At 39.2% G+C, this 14,644-nt stretch overlaps 1 protein-coding gene and 1 long non-coding RNA gene across 2 annotated transcripts in view; both read right to left on the reverse strand.

Moving 5' to 3' along the window:
- Adgrv1 (adhesion G protein-coupled receptor V1) overlaps positions 1–14,644 on the reverse strand; it is a 530,822-nt gene that overhangs the window by 163,529 nt on the left and 352,649 nt on the right. The window contains 1 exon segment of the mRNA XM_050152479.1: positions 14,360–14,538. Within this exon segment, the coding sequence (XP_050008436.1) occupies positions 14,360–14,538 (179 nt within the window).
- Positions 5,639–6,677, reverse strand: LOC126507755 (uncharacterized). Its single transcript, XR_007593628.1, has 2 exons — positions 6,039–6,677; positions 5,639–5,900 (listed from the first exon to the last, which is right to left on the reverse strand). It is a non-coding gene; the product is annotated as an uncharacterized lncRNA (long non-coding RNA).

Below are 14,644 nucleotides of genomic sequence, written 5' to 3' on the forward strand. Positions count from 1 at the left end.
TTTTCATTGTGTCCCATAAATTTGGGTATGTTATGTGGTCATTTTCATTGAATTTTAGGAAGTCTTTTATTTATCTCTTTATTTCTTCCTTGACCCATTGATGATTCAGGTGAGCACTGTTTAATTTCCATGTGTTTGTGGGCTTTCTGAAATTAGTATTGCTGTTGAATTCTAGTTTTAAGCCATGGTGACCTAATAAGATACATGGGATTATTCCAATTCATTTGTATTTATTGAGGTTTGTTTTGTTACTGAGTATGTGGTGGTCAATTTTTGAGAAGGGGGAACCTAATTATAAATATTATGAAGTCATAGAGATTAAGTATTTCTTTTCACTAATGATACTACTAATGATGCTGTCTTCAGGATTTGAGATGGAATGATAGAATGATTGCTGAATGTATTACCAAAATACAGGATATGTGGAATCAGTGGGCCTGTCATCCTGTAGAAAGAGTGTTCTGTGAAGCTAGTAGTGGCAAATGCTTGACTCACAACACTCAGGAGGTCTACTCAGGAGGCTCTGTGAGTTCAAGACTATTTTCAGCTAAATAGTAGGTTTCAGGGCAACTTGGGTTACTTGAGACTGTGTGTTTTTAAAAAATACTGTTTTTTTAAAATTTTTTTAAAATTTATTTATTTCTTTATTAATTAATTAAAGATTTCTGTCTCTTCCCCACTGCCGCCTCCCCTTTCCCCCCCCCTCCCCCAATCAAGTCCCCCTCCCTCGTCAGCCCAAAGAGCAATCAGGGTTCCCTGCCCTGTGGGAAGTCCAAGGACCACCCACCTCCATCCAGGTCTAGTAAGGTGAGCATCCAAACTGCCTAGGCTCCCACAAAACCAATAGGTGCAGTAGTATCAAAAACCCATTGCCATTGTTCTTGGGGTCTCAGTAGTCCTCATTGTCCGCTATGTTCAGCGAGACCGGCTGGGTCTGAAAAACCACTGTGTGTTTTTAAAAAGCTTCTCCTTCACTTTCTTTGCATTAAAAACTTCAAGTAGGAAGTTTTTAATGCAAAGAAAGTGAAGGAGAAGTTTTTTAGTAACTATGCTGTTAGTTGCCTGATGTGTGTGTGTGTGTGTGTATATATATATATGTGTGTGTGTGTGTGTGTGTGTATGTGTGTGTGTATACATGTGTGTGTATGTGTGTGAATATATGTGTATGTTTGTGTGTGTATACTAATTTAGAATGTTAAATCATTCACAAATTACTCTCACATTTGTCTTCTCATGGCAACTTTGATTAACTGCAGTATCTTGCTAACAGAGTAGTTCTCAACTTCCTAATACTGCAACCTTTTAATACAGTTTTTCATGTTTTGGTAACTCCCAACCATAATATTTTTTGTTGCTCTTCATAACTGTAATTTTGCTACCGTTGTGAGTTGTAATGTACTTATCTGATGTGCAGGATATCTGTTATGTGACCTCTGTAAAAAGGTCATTCTACCCCCAAATGGGTCTTGACCCACAGGTTGAGAACCACTGTGCTAGGGACTGTAATACTACACTACTGCTGGGGCACAGGTAGACTATAAAAACCCTTGGAATTACATAAACTTGATTGCGAAGAATATACTCTGGATGAATTTTGAGCTGTCAAAAATTGTTCCTTCATTATTTATGGTTCCAGCTACCAGCAGTTAACAAGGAGCCTGTCATACTATTCTGACATTAGCTAAGTCAGGTCACTTGTGGAAAATTCAATTCTGTGATCCTCTCATAAAGAATTGGTGGGTATTCTCAGTTCTCAGCTCAAAAGAGGACATCTACATGAAATGGACTTGTTTCTCGTTAAAGACAGATGAACAAAATTGTTTCTACTTGATTTGGAAAATTTAAAGGGAGTGGACTGTACAGAAGAGCTAGGACATTTTAGGGGAACTCCACAGGGCAACTCCCAAGAGGAATGCTAGCCATCCTCTACACAAAAGAAGAAAACCTCAACTACTTTAATAAAGCAATCAAAGCACTGTTATATGAAGCAAAACAAACAAACAAAAAGGCAGCTTCACAAAAGAGAGCTACCGACCAAAAGGACTACAGAATAGAGGTGTAGAAGTACTAAGAGAAGTGATAAAGTAAAATAATCCTACCACACTAAAGGAGATAGTACACAACACCCAAGAAGCACAGCACCCACGTTTTAATTCTTGTTAGCCTAAAAGTCTACAAACTAAAGAAAGTAACTAACAGATCTAAGGAAAAAGAAACTTTCTTAATTCCTCCATCTTCAGTACTGTCTTGTGAATGCATGTTGAGTTTTATAAAAAGCATTTTATAAGGAAGAATTTTGGCATTTTGGAATTTTAGGTGGTTTCATTCAATATTATCACAGACCACATTGATATAAAGGAGACTAATCAAACAACTGACTTCAAGGTTTGCAAAAACGCTCTCATAAAGTTCAATATCCATTAGCCATAAAACACCAAAAAATAAAGACTTAGAAGACATTTCTCCACTTTATTTACTTGCTTTATTTTACTGAGATCTAGACTAACTCATAGATTCATGTAACAAAGCATCAAGTATTAGAATTGTATTTTAGTCCTGCTATGTGAACTTAGATAAGACACAACACACTTTTACTATATATCCTAATCCCCTTGAAGACATATTCATTAAATGAACAATCTATGCATATATTATAAAATTATATTATTTAAGGTGGAAAATGTTAGTCATGGTTTACCAAATGCAGAATGTGGCAGGAAAGCTGCTATGCCAATGAAATCATGTAAAAGAAATCAACTCAGAACAGGTGAGGGGAAATTTTATGCATATTTCAAGATGATGGTGTTGTAATATTAGAAATCCCCTGGAGCTCAAGCAGACTAAATAAAATAACTTCAGAAAGGATAACAACAGGCTACAGAGATGGCTCAGCCATTAAAGACTAGGCTTCCAACCAGAAACGTACAGGGTGAACGATTTGCATACAGAATCAACAACCTTCATATTACACAAAACATCATAAAGAACTTCAATCAAAATGAGGGAACGCTTGTGTGGATTGAATGAGGGAACACTCGTGTGGAATGAATGAGGGAATGCTTGTGTGGAGTGAGCGAGGGGACGCTTGTGTGGTGAATGAGGGAACACCTGTGTGGAGTGAATGAGGGAACACTTGTGTGGAGTGAGTGAGGGGATGCTTGTGTGAGGTGAATGAGTGAACGCTTGTGTGAGGCTCTCCACAGACCTGAGAATATGTGTGTCACTTTATAACGTTCCCGTGGTCCACTTGTAAAGAGCAGGATCCAGGTTATATACACTCAGATTGCAGCTGGGATGTTTCTGGGGGAGAAAGATGAGCAGTCTGGAGAGCCCAGGATGTTGCTGAGACTGCGGGGCTGAGACTGTGGGACTGGGTATGGGAAGAGTTGAGCACTAGCAGAAGGAAATGAGCAGCTGTTGCACAAAGTCCAACACTCAGCATGTTTACAAGTAAGTAGTTCAGGATGCCACAGGTGTTTGACATGGTCTGAAACATGATGTGCTTGAAGTATGTGCCTGATCTTTAGGGAAACAAGCTAGATGCTCCCATCCCTACGGTTCTATAGGGGAGCAGCTATCAATGTGTACCAGGGGGTATCTAAAATCACACTCCATTAACTAATTTATACTGAGTGCACTTGGAAGTCACAGTTTCCTTTGGATTGTTTTACTGACTGCTACATAAAAAAGCTGTAAAGCATGATGGGAGGCACAATTCCTCTTTATTTTAGGATGAATGGGTTGGAAATGCTTCCTGTTTGTGTGTGCCTGTGCTTGAGTTTGTGGGTGATGGTACACCCCCAGCCCAGCAATCCAGGAAGAGGTGGTGACAGCATTCATTTTCTTAGATGATACCTGCTCTTTCAATCCTCAGAAATCAGGTAAAACAAAGCTCCCTGCATGTATAAGCATTTTTTAATGATTCACTTTTAATCAATTTATTGAAAATACTCTCATAAAGTATCATATGTCCTACAGAGAACAATTACTTCTACTTAGTTCTAATTTATATCATGAAGATGTATACTCTATATTAGTAACATTTTTCCTAATACAGCTAGAAAAATTAGATTGTTTCTGAGGACTGAACAATTTATAAGACAGATAATTCAGTTTAGGAGCAGGAAAATCAGGTAGGCTAAAAATTAATATTTGTTAAGAGAATCTAAAGTAGATCATAAAACTTGGTTTCTAGGAACTTCGAGCATAACCATAACTCAATAAATATTTATCGAATGCCAATTGGCACCAAAGAGAAAAAAACCAGCACTTTGAAAGTACAAAACAATTTATCACCATTACCACATCATTTTTATTATTATTGATATTTATTAACATGTTGGGCTCTGGCTGATAAGAGGAAGAAATACTGAAACCAAGAACTTGTGGCTGTACTGGTTACAGGCTGCAGGTGAGAACCTATTTTTATTATAATGTTGAATGGACACAGTGCTCAAACAGCTCTTAATGACATAATTATACCCATAGATCAGTGCATCTCTCAGTCCACATCAGAGAAGCTTCTTTTTGTTGTTGTTGTTGTTTTGTATGTTTTTTAATTATTATGTTTTTATAAAAAATGTGGTGTATTATTTTTCATTTAAATCACCAGGAAAGGATGCAAACAACAAATGAGATGCCTTTTTAAAAAATAACATTAATTTTCTAATATAGAAAGAAAACAAAACGCCCACTACCATTGCAAGGGTACTGAGAAGTTAGAGTGTATCGTTTCCTTCTCTAAGGTAACAGGTAGCCCTGCCTTTCCACATCTCCTGTCTTCAGATGAGCTGAGCTGTTACTTAGTAGCCTAGGTGTTCACTATGTGATTCTGGGCACATGGCCTAAACAGAAGTGGGAGAGGATTAAAAACTTTTTCTCATAGGTACATGGGTAAGACACTTCCCTGAGCCAGCAGGAGGGACAGGGGCAGCAGTGTTCCCTACCCAGAGCAGAGAACTGCAGAACCCTCCATGTCCACGTCTGCTTCCATTCCCTTTCTTTAAGATTGGGAAAAATATAAAAAGCCAAACTACAGACCAGTGAGAAAAGTGCAATACAAGTTTGGAAGTACTAGTGGAGAGGGATGAGCAAGAAACGGAAAAAAAGCAAAGCAATCCCACCACAAGGGGACACAGGTTCTAGGGCTTCTATAGCATAGGTCTATTTCCTTTAGGATAGGACTGCCTGATTACGTACTTGGGCTACATATGGATTTCTAACCACAACCAGAGCCCAATTGTAGCCATCCAGCCACAGAAAGACCAGAACAATGTGACGGCACCTTAGAAGCCAGTAGTGGGGAAATTTCACATTTCTTTCATGTCCTAATCCCACGCAAGGGACATTTTAGTGACTCGCTGCAGGCTAAAGCAAGTGGCAGTATTTGGGCTACAGCCAGGTAAGCACTGCAGAGCAGCTCTACACAGTCCATCATGGAGACTGCTATGGGGGTAGCAACAACAGGAAGTCGGCAGAGCTACAAGCAGTCTTTTTTAAAGAAATCCAGTGTCTCAACTTGTGAAAATGTTTAGACAGACAGGGCTCGTGGCTCCCTGCCCATTTAGCTGTCTTTGCTCTTCCCCAAAGACCCTATGTACTTGTGCAGAAGAGAAACAACAGGAGCAGAGGGAGGCAGTTTAGGGTCAAATCAAAAGCCCACTGGAAGGCAAGAATTTTAATGGCAAGGCGAGAGATGCGAAGAGACGGCTTGAGAAATCTGGCTGTGTATGCTTTGGTTTGGGGACTGAAGAGGTGGCTGGACATTAAAAGTGCAATCACATTGGTAGCAAATGATCATCCCTTTCTTCCGACTCTTCCCCCAGCTGGTCATCCCCAACTCCACGATAGGCAGCAGGCACGTTGCGGGGTTTGGAGCGGCACACAAAGTCACAACCATCCTGCAGGGAAAAGCAAAGGAAAGAATATCTGTTTTAGAGTGCGATCACATGGTCTCAGACTGTGACAACTGGTTTTCTCCACGGACCACAAAGGGAACATCCCAATGTGAGGCTTAGCCCAAATGAACTGCTACTTACAGCTACGAGGTTGCCAAGGTCCTGCCAGAAGGCCAAATGGGGAAACTGCTCCATTCCCTTGGCTCCCACCACCAGTCGCTGGTATAAGAAACCCCCCATGATGTAGACGGCAACCAGGGATGCAAATCTGGAGAGGAAAGGACATCACTTAAAATGTTATCAGCTCTGAAGGGGCATTACCTTCCTACAGTAGCTACTCAGAAGGCCAAGGCTGACCTTCATATTCAATATTAGTTGTTCCCTAAACTGAAAACAAAAAAGGGCTGGTATTCCTTAGAAGACCTGCTAGGACACTGCCAATCTGACAAAAATAAACACCCAAGGGGGAAAAAGACTTGGTATATGATTCTAATAGCCAGGAATCACCATTAACCAGGATTCTGTTTCTTCAAAGTTCTACTGATGTAATTAATAGGACAATACTGAAAACTGTTCAGCCTTCCTGGGAAAAACATAAGCTAGGAATGGTGGTGCACACCTTTAATCCCAGCACATGGGGAGGCAGGAACAGCAATTCTCTTGAGTTTGAGGCCAGCCTCAGCAACATAGTGACTGTCTTCAAAAAAAGTTTGTTTTTTGTTTTTCCTGTTTTGCCACTGCCAGGAACTGAATATAGGATACCTCATGCACACTAACCAAGCACCATGCNAAACACAGCAGCCGAAGCTAAGGAGCCCCCAAGAATGTGGCCCTGGGGCTGGGAGACGCGGCCGGAGAGCGGCGGGCCGCAGACCCCGGTCCTCGGTTCCCGTCTAAGGCCAGTGCTTCCCAAAGCGCCGCTCTCAGAGAAGCTTCTTGCAGTAGCTGGCAGTTAATAGGAAGAACCATACTTGATCCAAGTGCAGAGAATAAGATTATGTAGTGTTCAGCCCTAAATGGAATGCTTAGACCATCTCAACACTATCCCCTAGTCAAGGCTCAGGTGTCAACACAGAAGAGAACACCAAAAGATTCTAAGAGTCAGAGGCAGTGAGTAAGGAAACAATGTTTTCTGGGCACAATACAGGAGGTGAACTCACCTATGAACTCACTCTCACAGTGGCACCATGCACAAGACCTTCCCAAGGTCAAGCCAAACCAAATCTAAAGAAACACCAAATCATGGAAAGGGTGAGGTGGTCAGGAAATTCCATGTCTAGTCGAGTCGAGGAGCTGCTGGCCTTTGATAGCAGCCGGGAGAAGATCAGTTTTTCCCTCTCTAAGCCAGCTCACACCTAAGTGTACTGAGACATGTGAAGCGAATATGAAGCTTTTGTTTGTTTTGAATAGCAAGAGCATGAAGTTTGGTGGATATGGAGGAAGGGGTGGATCTGGAAGGAGTTTGGTGTAAGAGGTGAATATGAGCAAAATAAATTGTATGAAATTCTCAATAAAATTTTAAAAGAAAGATGGAAGAGAAAATCAAGGCAAATGATGCTGTTGTCTTCAGTAATTGTCATGAATTTGAAACTCATTCCCAATCATTGTATCCACAAGTTTCCAAGTGAGTTAGGTCCCAGATGAATGTCAAAATCTCATTTTGAAATTGTATTCCTTGCGTTTGCTATTGCTGTGACAAAATATACTGTTGGAGCACATTAAAGCAGAAGGGTTTGGTAGGATTCACAGGGTGTAGCTGATCACTGCAGGGCACTCATGGGGACAGGGGCTTGGGGAAGCCTGTCATAGTGTGTCCACAGGCAGGAAACAAAGACAGATGAATGCTTACACTGCTTTGTTTCAGTTCCGAACCCCAGTCCGTAGAATGGTGCCTCCTACATGCATGGTGAGTCCTTCTTCCTCTGTTAATGTAACGTAGACAACACCTTACAGGCACAGTGAAAGTTTGCCTCCGAGGTGATTATAGATCCTGTCTGGTAACAATCATTATTAATCACTCAAGACAATATTCTTCTTGTGGCTTTGACTCAGTCCTGAATTTTGCATGTTTTCTTCTACCTGCAGAAGCAAAAGGCCAGCCCAAGAAAAATATCTGATGACTTTGACAGACATCCAGCATCAACTATTCAATAGGGATGCCCTCCAGATGCTACTGACAGCCAATGGCCATCATTCAGTGGCAGATTTGCTTGCATCCACTATTATTTGAGCTAAGTATTAGTTCATCAGAAGACATGGGGCTTCTTTTATTAACTTTGAGCAGGGAAATTCCCCAGAAGTTACAGACCATCTGTCGCAATGCCAAAGAATCAAGTGTAGGTATAGTTTAGATATTCTACATTATGGAAGCACATTTCCACTTTGTGACTCTAGGCCTATCTCTAAGTGAGGTTGTGTAAAGTAAATGAGCTCCACACATTCATTCGTCATGCCAAATTAGACTTTGATCTTTTGTGTGCAAAAAGACTAATTTCTTACAAGATTTTGTGACTCCTGTAGCATTTAAAATGTTTAGATGTTTAGCATTATTTTATGAGCATTATTTATGAGATATATCACATATATTTTGACTAATCATTATTGGATCAGGCATGGAATATAACGAAGGAGAGCAAGAGAGAGAGAGAGTACATAGAAGATGAGGGAGAGGGTGATGAAGGTGGAGAAAGATTAAATACATACAGAGAAAAGGAATATATTATACATACATACACACACGCACACATACATACATTATATATATCATGAAAGCTTTTCCTGAAATTTTGTATTTTCACTTTATAAATTTATATACTGGGCTGTTAAATAGTTTCTTTTTCTTAGTTAATCTACTCCACTCAAGGATAAGTTAAATGCTATATCATTCATAAGTTTATTAAATCGTTATATATCTGTGATTAGTTAGTGATGCTCAGGCTGAATGTCAAGTTACAAAACTGATACAAATAAGCATTTTTTTTGTATAGCATCATTGACACAGTCAAAAGATTCATGAAACACCATCAGAGGTATGTGTCACTCTGAAAATAGCTACTCACTAAATTGATACATAAGTTGTTACTCTGGAGAAAAATAAGGATGTACTAAGTGAAGGAAAATAAGCTGAGTTATAAACAATGTAAACATTAGATACTGTAACACACATGAAGAAGTTCATCCACAAAGGGCAAGGAAGGGGGTGTCTTGGAGGACCAATCTGGGAAGCAGGTCAGCAGCAGTGCTGAGCAGTGGGACCTGCTGAACCATGACCTGGAAGTTACGAAGAGCAACTAGAACTAAAACACCAACAATTTGGCAGAATATTACAATATGAAGCCATTATGAGTCAAGAAGTGCACCAGACAACCCACCACCCCAAAGATAAAAAAAGAGGCCAAAGAACAACAGTGATCAGGCAACCCCCCTCCCCAAATATAAGAGAGGTAGCAGAAGAGCAGTGGAAGTAAAATAGGAGATGACTAAGATCAGACATGCATTAGGAGAAGGTTAAGAATCAATAGTTAGACTGGGAAATGGTTCACCTCTGTAGGATGTGGGCAAGAAGAGACATGGCTTCAGATTCAAAGGCTGGGTGCTTGCAGGATAGAGGATCTTCATCAGAACACCTCTCAAGGATGTTCAAAGCCTCTTGAGGGTGACGTCTTACTGATATATATATATATATATATATATTAATTGTACAGAGTAATGGGTTTCAGTATGTCCTTTCTGCAGATAGATATGGCATATTTCCATCATATTTTACCCAACTCTCTCACATACCTGCCACCCCTTCTCTTCAACCTTTTTTGCTTTTCCGGTGGTTTGCACTCTACTTTATGATCCCCTCACCACCAGTCTCTACTATGAGAGCAAACACATGACTACTGCCTGTCTGCGTCAGGCTTTCACTGAAGATGACAATCTCTAATCCTACACATTTTTCTGGAAATGACATGACTCATTCTTTTGAGATGAGTAATGTTCTATTTTTTCTGTATAGCACATTTGCTTCATCTCTTCATTTGCTGAGAGGAACTTGGGGGCGATTCTATGACATGCCGCTGTGAAGACTGCAGCAATACTACAGGCATGCCATTCTAGACGTGGCTGCTGCACACGCTGAAGCAGTCCTACAGGCATGCCATTCTATGACATGCCGCTGTGAAGACTGCAGCAATACTACAGTCATGCCATTCATTGCCTCTTCATCTGACATGAACTTCTGGGAGAGCCACAGGACTGGCATAACTGGATCACATGGGACTTCTGCTCTTAGGTTTTGAGGCACCTCCAAGCTAACATTCATGGTTACTGAACTAATTCATATTTCTACTGGCAATACAATAGTGTTCCTTTTTATTCTCTCACAGCCTCAGCGACATTTGCTCTTATTGCTTTCTTGTTGATATGAATTGAAAAAAATTCCACATAGATTTATATTTCTTTTTGTTTGTTTGTTTGTTTTATGCGTGTGTTTCTAAGGATTCATTATTTTTTAATTCTAGATATTGTATAGCTTTATATCATTCTGAAAGATACATTTATAATATGCCTGATTATATGATATACAGGCATTAGTTTCAGGCTAAAACAAAAAGGCCAACCACAGGAGGTTATCATAGAAAAAGATAGTAATCACAATAGCAGTTAATAATGCTTCTGAAGATATGAAGACAAACATAGTTAGAGAACATTATATTTTCAGTTATTCACTGTATTATCCTTCATTAAAACATAACTTCTGAATCATATAAATTATTTAGTAAAAAATTTGGTTTGGGCTATCCTTAATCAATGTGTGCTATTAACCAATACATTACTACACAGATATATACACTACCTATCAATATCAAAAATGGAAAGGATGGATTGCCGGGAGCTTATAAACATTAGCTAAATGAGATGGAAAATTCATAGAAATATGACAATTTATAAAATTCTAAAAAACATTAGAAATAGAAAATATAAATAGTGAGATATTTTAAAGAAAATGCAACTTTAATTAAAAGCCTTCCTGCTAAGAAAGTTGTGGATGGTTCCATGAGCACTGTCTTCCAACATTCTGAGGAAGACACAACCTCATACCTCCCATTTTATAAAATCAATACACCTTCATTTCAACAAAATCTTAGAAAATCAGCAGCTTTCACATACAAAAGCATTAAAGATTTAATTACAAAAATCCCCTTGCAAGCAAGAAAGACATGTATAACTGCCAAGCCATCACCAGTCAGTGGGTAACTACCGTGCATATCACACAACCACAGTTTCCACCATGGGACCTCAAGAAGGCATGTTGTGACATGGCTATGCAGGTTTCCAGAGATTTAATGCCCTTATGTTGAGACTGAAGTTCTATTGAAAAGCAGAGTTATTTGCAATTTGAGTTCCTTGGATAACAAGGAAGAAAGTTGTATGAGAATTAGGGAGAAAAGGAATTATAAGATTAGTCACTTTGAATCTACTAATCTATGGCATTAAAGCCAGATATAAGTTAGTGTACTGTTCACTTACTACAGCTTAGCTGCTCTAAGACATCACTCTTCTTTAAGTTTGAGAAGATAAGCATTTTGAGAGTCTGTTCATTTGGATGTTCTTGTGTAGCTCTTACCTCTGTGACAATCCTCTAAAAAGCAGTAAGAGAGCTTCTCGTGGGCTCCCATTCATCAAGGCTGGGAAGATATGTAATGAATTATTAAAACCACACCTAAAGAAGCCCCGTCTTGCCAAAGAGTTCACATAAGAAAGGAGTTGCCACCAGCCACCAGCTCTTTACTCATGATTTATTTGTGTTCAACAAAGGATGATGCAGAAACTTGAAAAATTAACTAGCATTTCAAAATTTAATAGCAAGATAATGTATATTCTTCTTTTGAAATGACATTGATTGCCATCTTCTAGAGTTTACAAAAACAAAAAATATGCCCTAAAGTAATCAATATGAGAGGTTCTTCTTGACCCAATAAGAAGACAAAATGATCATGAATATAAATAGCAAGCCAGTGTGTGCCTGTGCATTTGAACACATGTCATATTATTTGCCACTGGCCAAGTATGTCACCACATTATGTCATGGTTGTGAATGTATAGAACACATGTGTGTACATCAATAACAAGTACTTATTACCTATTTAACTGTTTAGAAGCAACGATGACCTTGCAATGACTTCTACATATATAGTGTTCCATTTTTCAAACATCTTCATATGTACAAAGTAACTGATAATTTCACAGAAACTTATGACAAATGGGTGATATCTTTCTCATAAGCTTGCAAGTAGGTGATTTCTTTTAGAATTTTACTTTTTTCTCATTTTCATTAGAGTATGGAAGCTGGTTAAGCTTGATAATCATAAAGGTTTTTGTTTTATGGCTTGCTAATAACGGAGATGAGTTATCTTCAAAGAAGTAAAATACAAGATTCAGAAACAAGTCATGCATGTGTGTATATTTGTATGTCTATACATGCTTGCATACATGTGTGTGTGTGTGTGTGCAAGTCTCTCTCTGCCTGTTTGTGTGTGTGTAGAGGTATTTGACTTTAAGATCACAAAGTGTAAACAAGAATGTCTAGTAAAGATCTCATTGGGGCCATGTTTTTTTATAAATCCTCTCCTTGTTGACAATGTCTCTGGTATTTAGGCATCAATGGGCTGATGGTCCCCACTACTCTCTCTTCCTCTTGAAAATATGCAACAGCATAATTTTTATTGTTTTTTTTTAACAACTCCAATGGACTTGAAAACCATGCATGAGTACACCAGTTTATTGTGCTGAGAAAATGTGATTGTGTTATTGCTTTAGGATTCCTTGAATAGTAGGTCTGTGTTATAAATGAGAATCCCTTCTTTCTGTTGAGGCACAAACAAGAGACAAAGTCCATCCATCCATTCTTCCATGCTCTCAGCTCTTCAATCAATATGTGCTTGGGAGATTAGTACTGGAAAGAGTCAACAAGCTGTTTCGAGAGAAGTCTGCAAGATTTAAGGAAGTAAGTGAAGCTAGCAACCAGAAGGCTGGTTCCAACACAAACAGTGAAATCGGTTTTAAAAGCCTTCTCTCCCCAGTTCACAGGAGTGGAGTCAGAATTGCAAGCAGACTTTTAAGGTTGTCCTTACTGTCTCTTCTGCTCCTGTTGAAGATGTCCCACAGGAAGACAACAGATTGGGACAGGGACGTAACTGCCATTCTCCTCTATTCCCCAAGCTATACTTTTGTTCTTATTCAATGTCTTTAATGCGAAGGGCAGAGAGAGTTGGGGTTGGGTGTAGGGCTTGGCACTAGCCATGAAAGAGTAACTGTTCCCTGGATGTACACTCACCCCAGCTGTCTCACCTCCCAACCCCTCCATGTTTCCTGTTTTTGTTGGAGCCTATGATGCACCACACCATTCTTTATTTAATATATGCTCATGTGCTGATTGGTGTTTTAGTGTTTTAAAGAAATATAGACAAATCTGTACATAACATTACTCCACACACAAAGGCAGCAGACTTCCCCAAATGTACCAAAGAAGCTAGAAAGAATATGAATCCTAGATCAAGACTCAAACCAGAAATAAAACTCAGGACACTTTTAATCTTTTTTTCCCCACAGAGAAAACTTTGATTTGTCCTTATAAAGCACCATTGAATTTCACCCCTATTCCTTTCAAATTTGTCTAATCAACAATAAACATCAGACCACTGAAAAAGTTAGAAAAACAATAAAAGAACAGAAAATATTTCCAAATAATATAAAATATAAACTTTAAATGCAGCGTTTCTACAGTTTATTGTGGCAACTTACAGACCCTTTGTGAACTCATGCCAGCTTTATTTTTGTTTTAAGCAAACAGATTTATTTTTGTTTTCAGTAAATCCAGATAAGATTTTTAGCTTGAAGATTAACATCTTTGCATAGTTTCTTTCTGAGTCTGGTAGATACTTGATTCAAGAAATTACAATTGCAAATTTCTTATTATAAAATTTAAACGTGCATTGTGTTCTCTGCAGTTGAAAGCTCAAACCTGTTACCTGAAGATGGAGACACCAAGATGGTATGGTAAACACTTCAAAAAAAGGGGAAAACTCCATTTGAGAAAAAACTAAATGGGCTTTATCCTTGACATGTGAGGTTGATACCAGAATTTTCCATTGATTCATTATCAAAATGTTCGTGGTGATTTGATTTGTCATCTCTTACTATTTGTCTAGTTTGGGTAAACTGTTACACTAAGATATAATCTACTTTTGGCTACTTAATACCTCTCACCAGAGGAAACTGCTAAACCAAAGGCAACGATTTCATTTTTAAAGGAATGAATGACAAAGGAAAGCTTCAGAAAGAGAGCAGGAAAGCACAGGTGTGAAATCCCTGCACTTACACCCCTCTTTCAGCCATATCCCTCTCTACCAGTACAGCTACCAGGGAAAGAACCAAAAGCCCAAGGCAGCAGCGTGCTGCTCGGGTGTACTCACAAGTCACCGTGGATGAGTCCATAGATCTGCGGCAAGTCCCAATGATAGACTCCTCTCAGAATAACTATGAGGAGAATCACCACAAAAGACGGAAGGCCCCAGCTCAGAAGGCAAAAGAGCAGGTATCGCCTCTCGGTGTGTTCATCACTAATCACCAGCACGTACCAGAAGTTCACAGACTAGGGAAGGAAGCGATACGAGCAGGCTTGGGGTTAGTGGCACAAGACACAGCTCTGCTGGTGTAGACACACAGGGTCACTAGCAATGAAGGGGAAGACCAGCTTC

This window comes from Alexandromys fortis, unplaced genomic scaffold, assembly GCF_014885135.2.
Source record: "Alexandromys fortis isolate MF-2015 unplaced genomic scaffold, M_Fortis_MF-2015_v1.1 scaffold_47, whole genome shotgun sequence".
Taxonomy (NCBI): domain Eukaryota; kingdom Metazoa; phylum Chordata; class Mammalia; order Rodentia; family Cricetidae; genus Alexandromys; species Alexandromys fortis.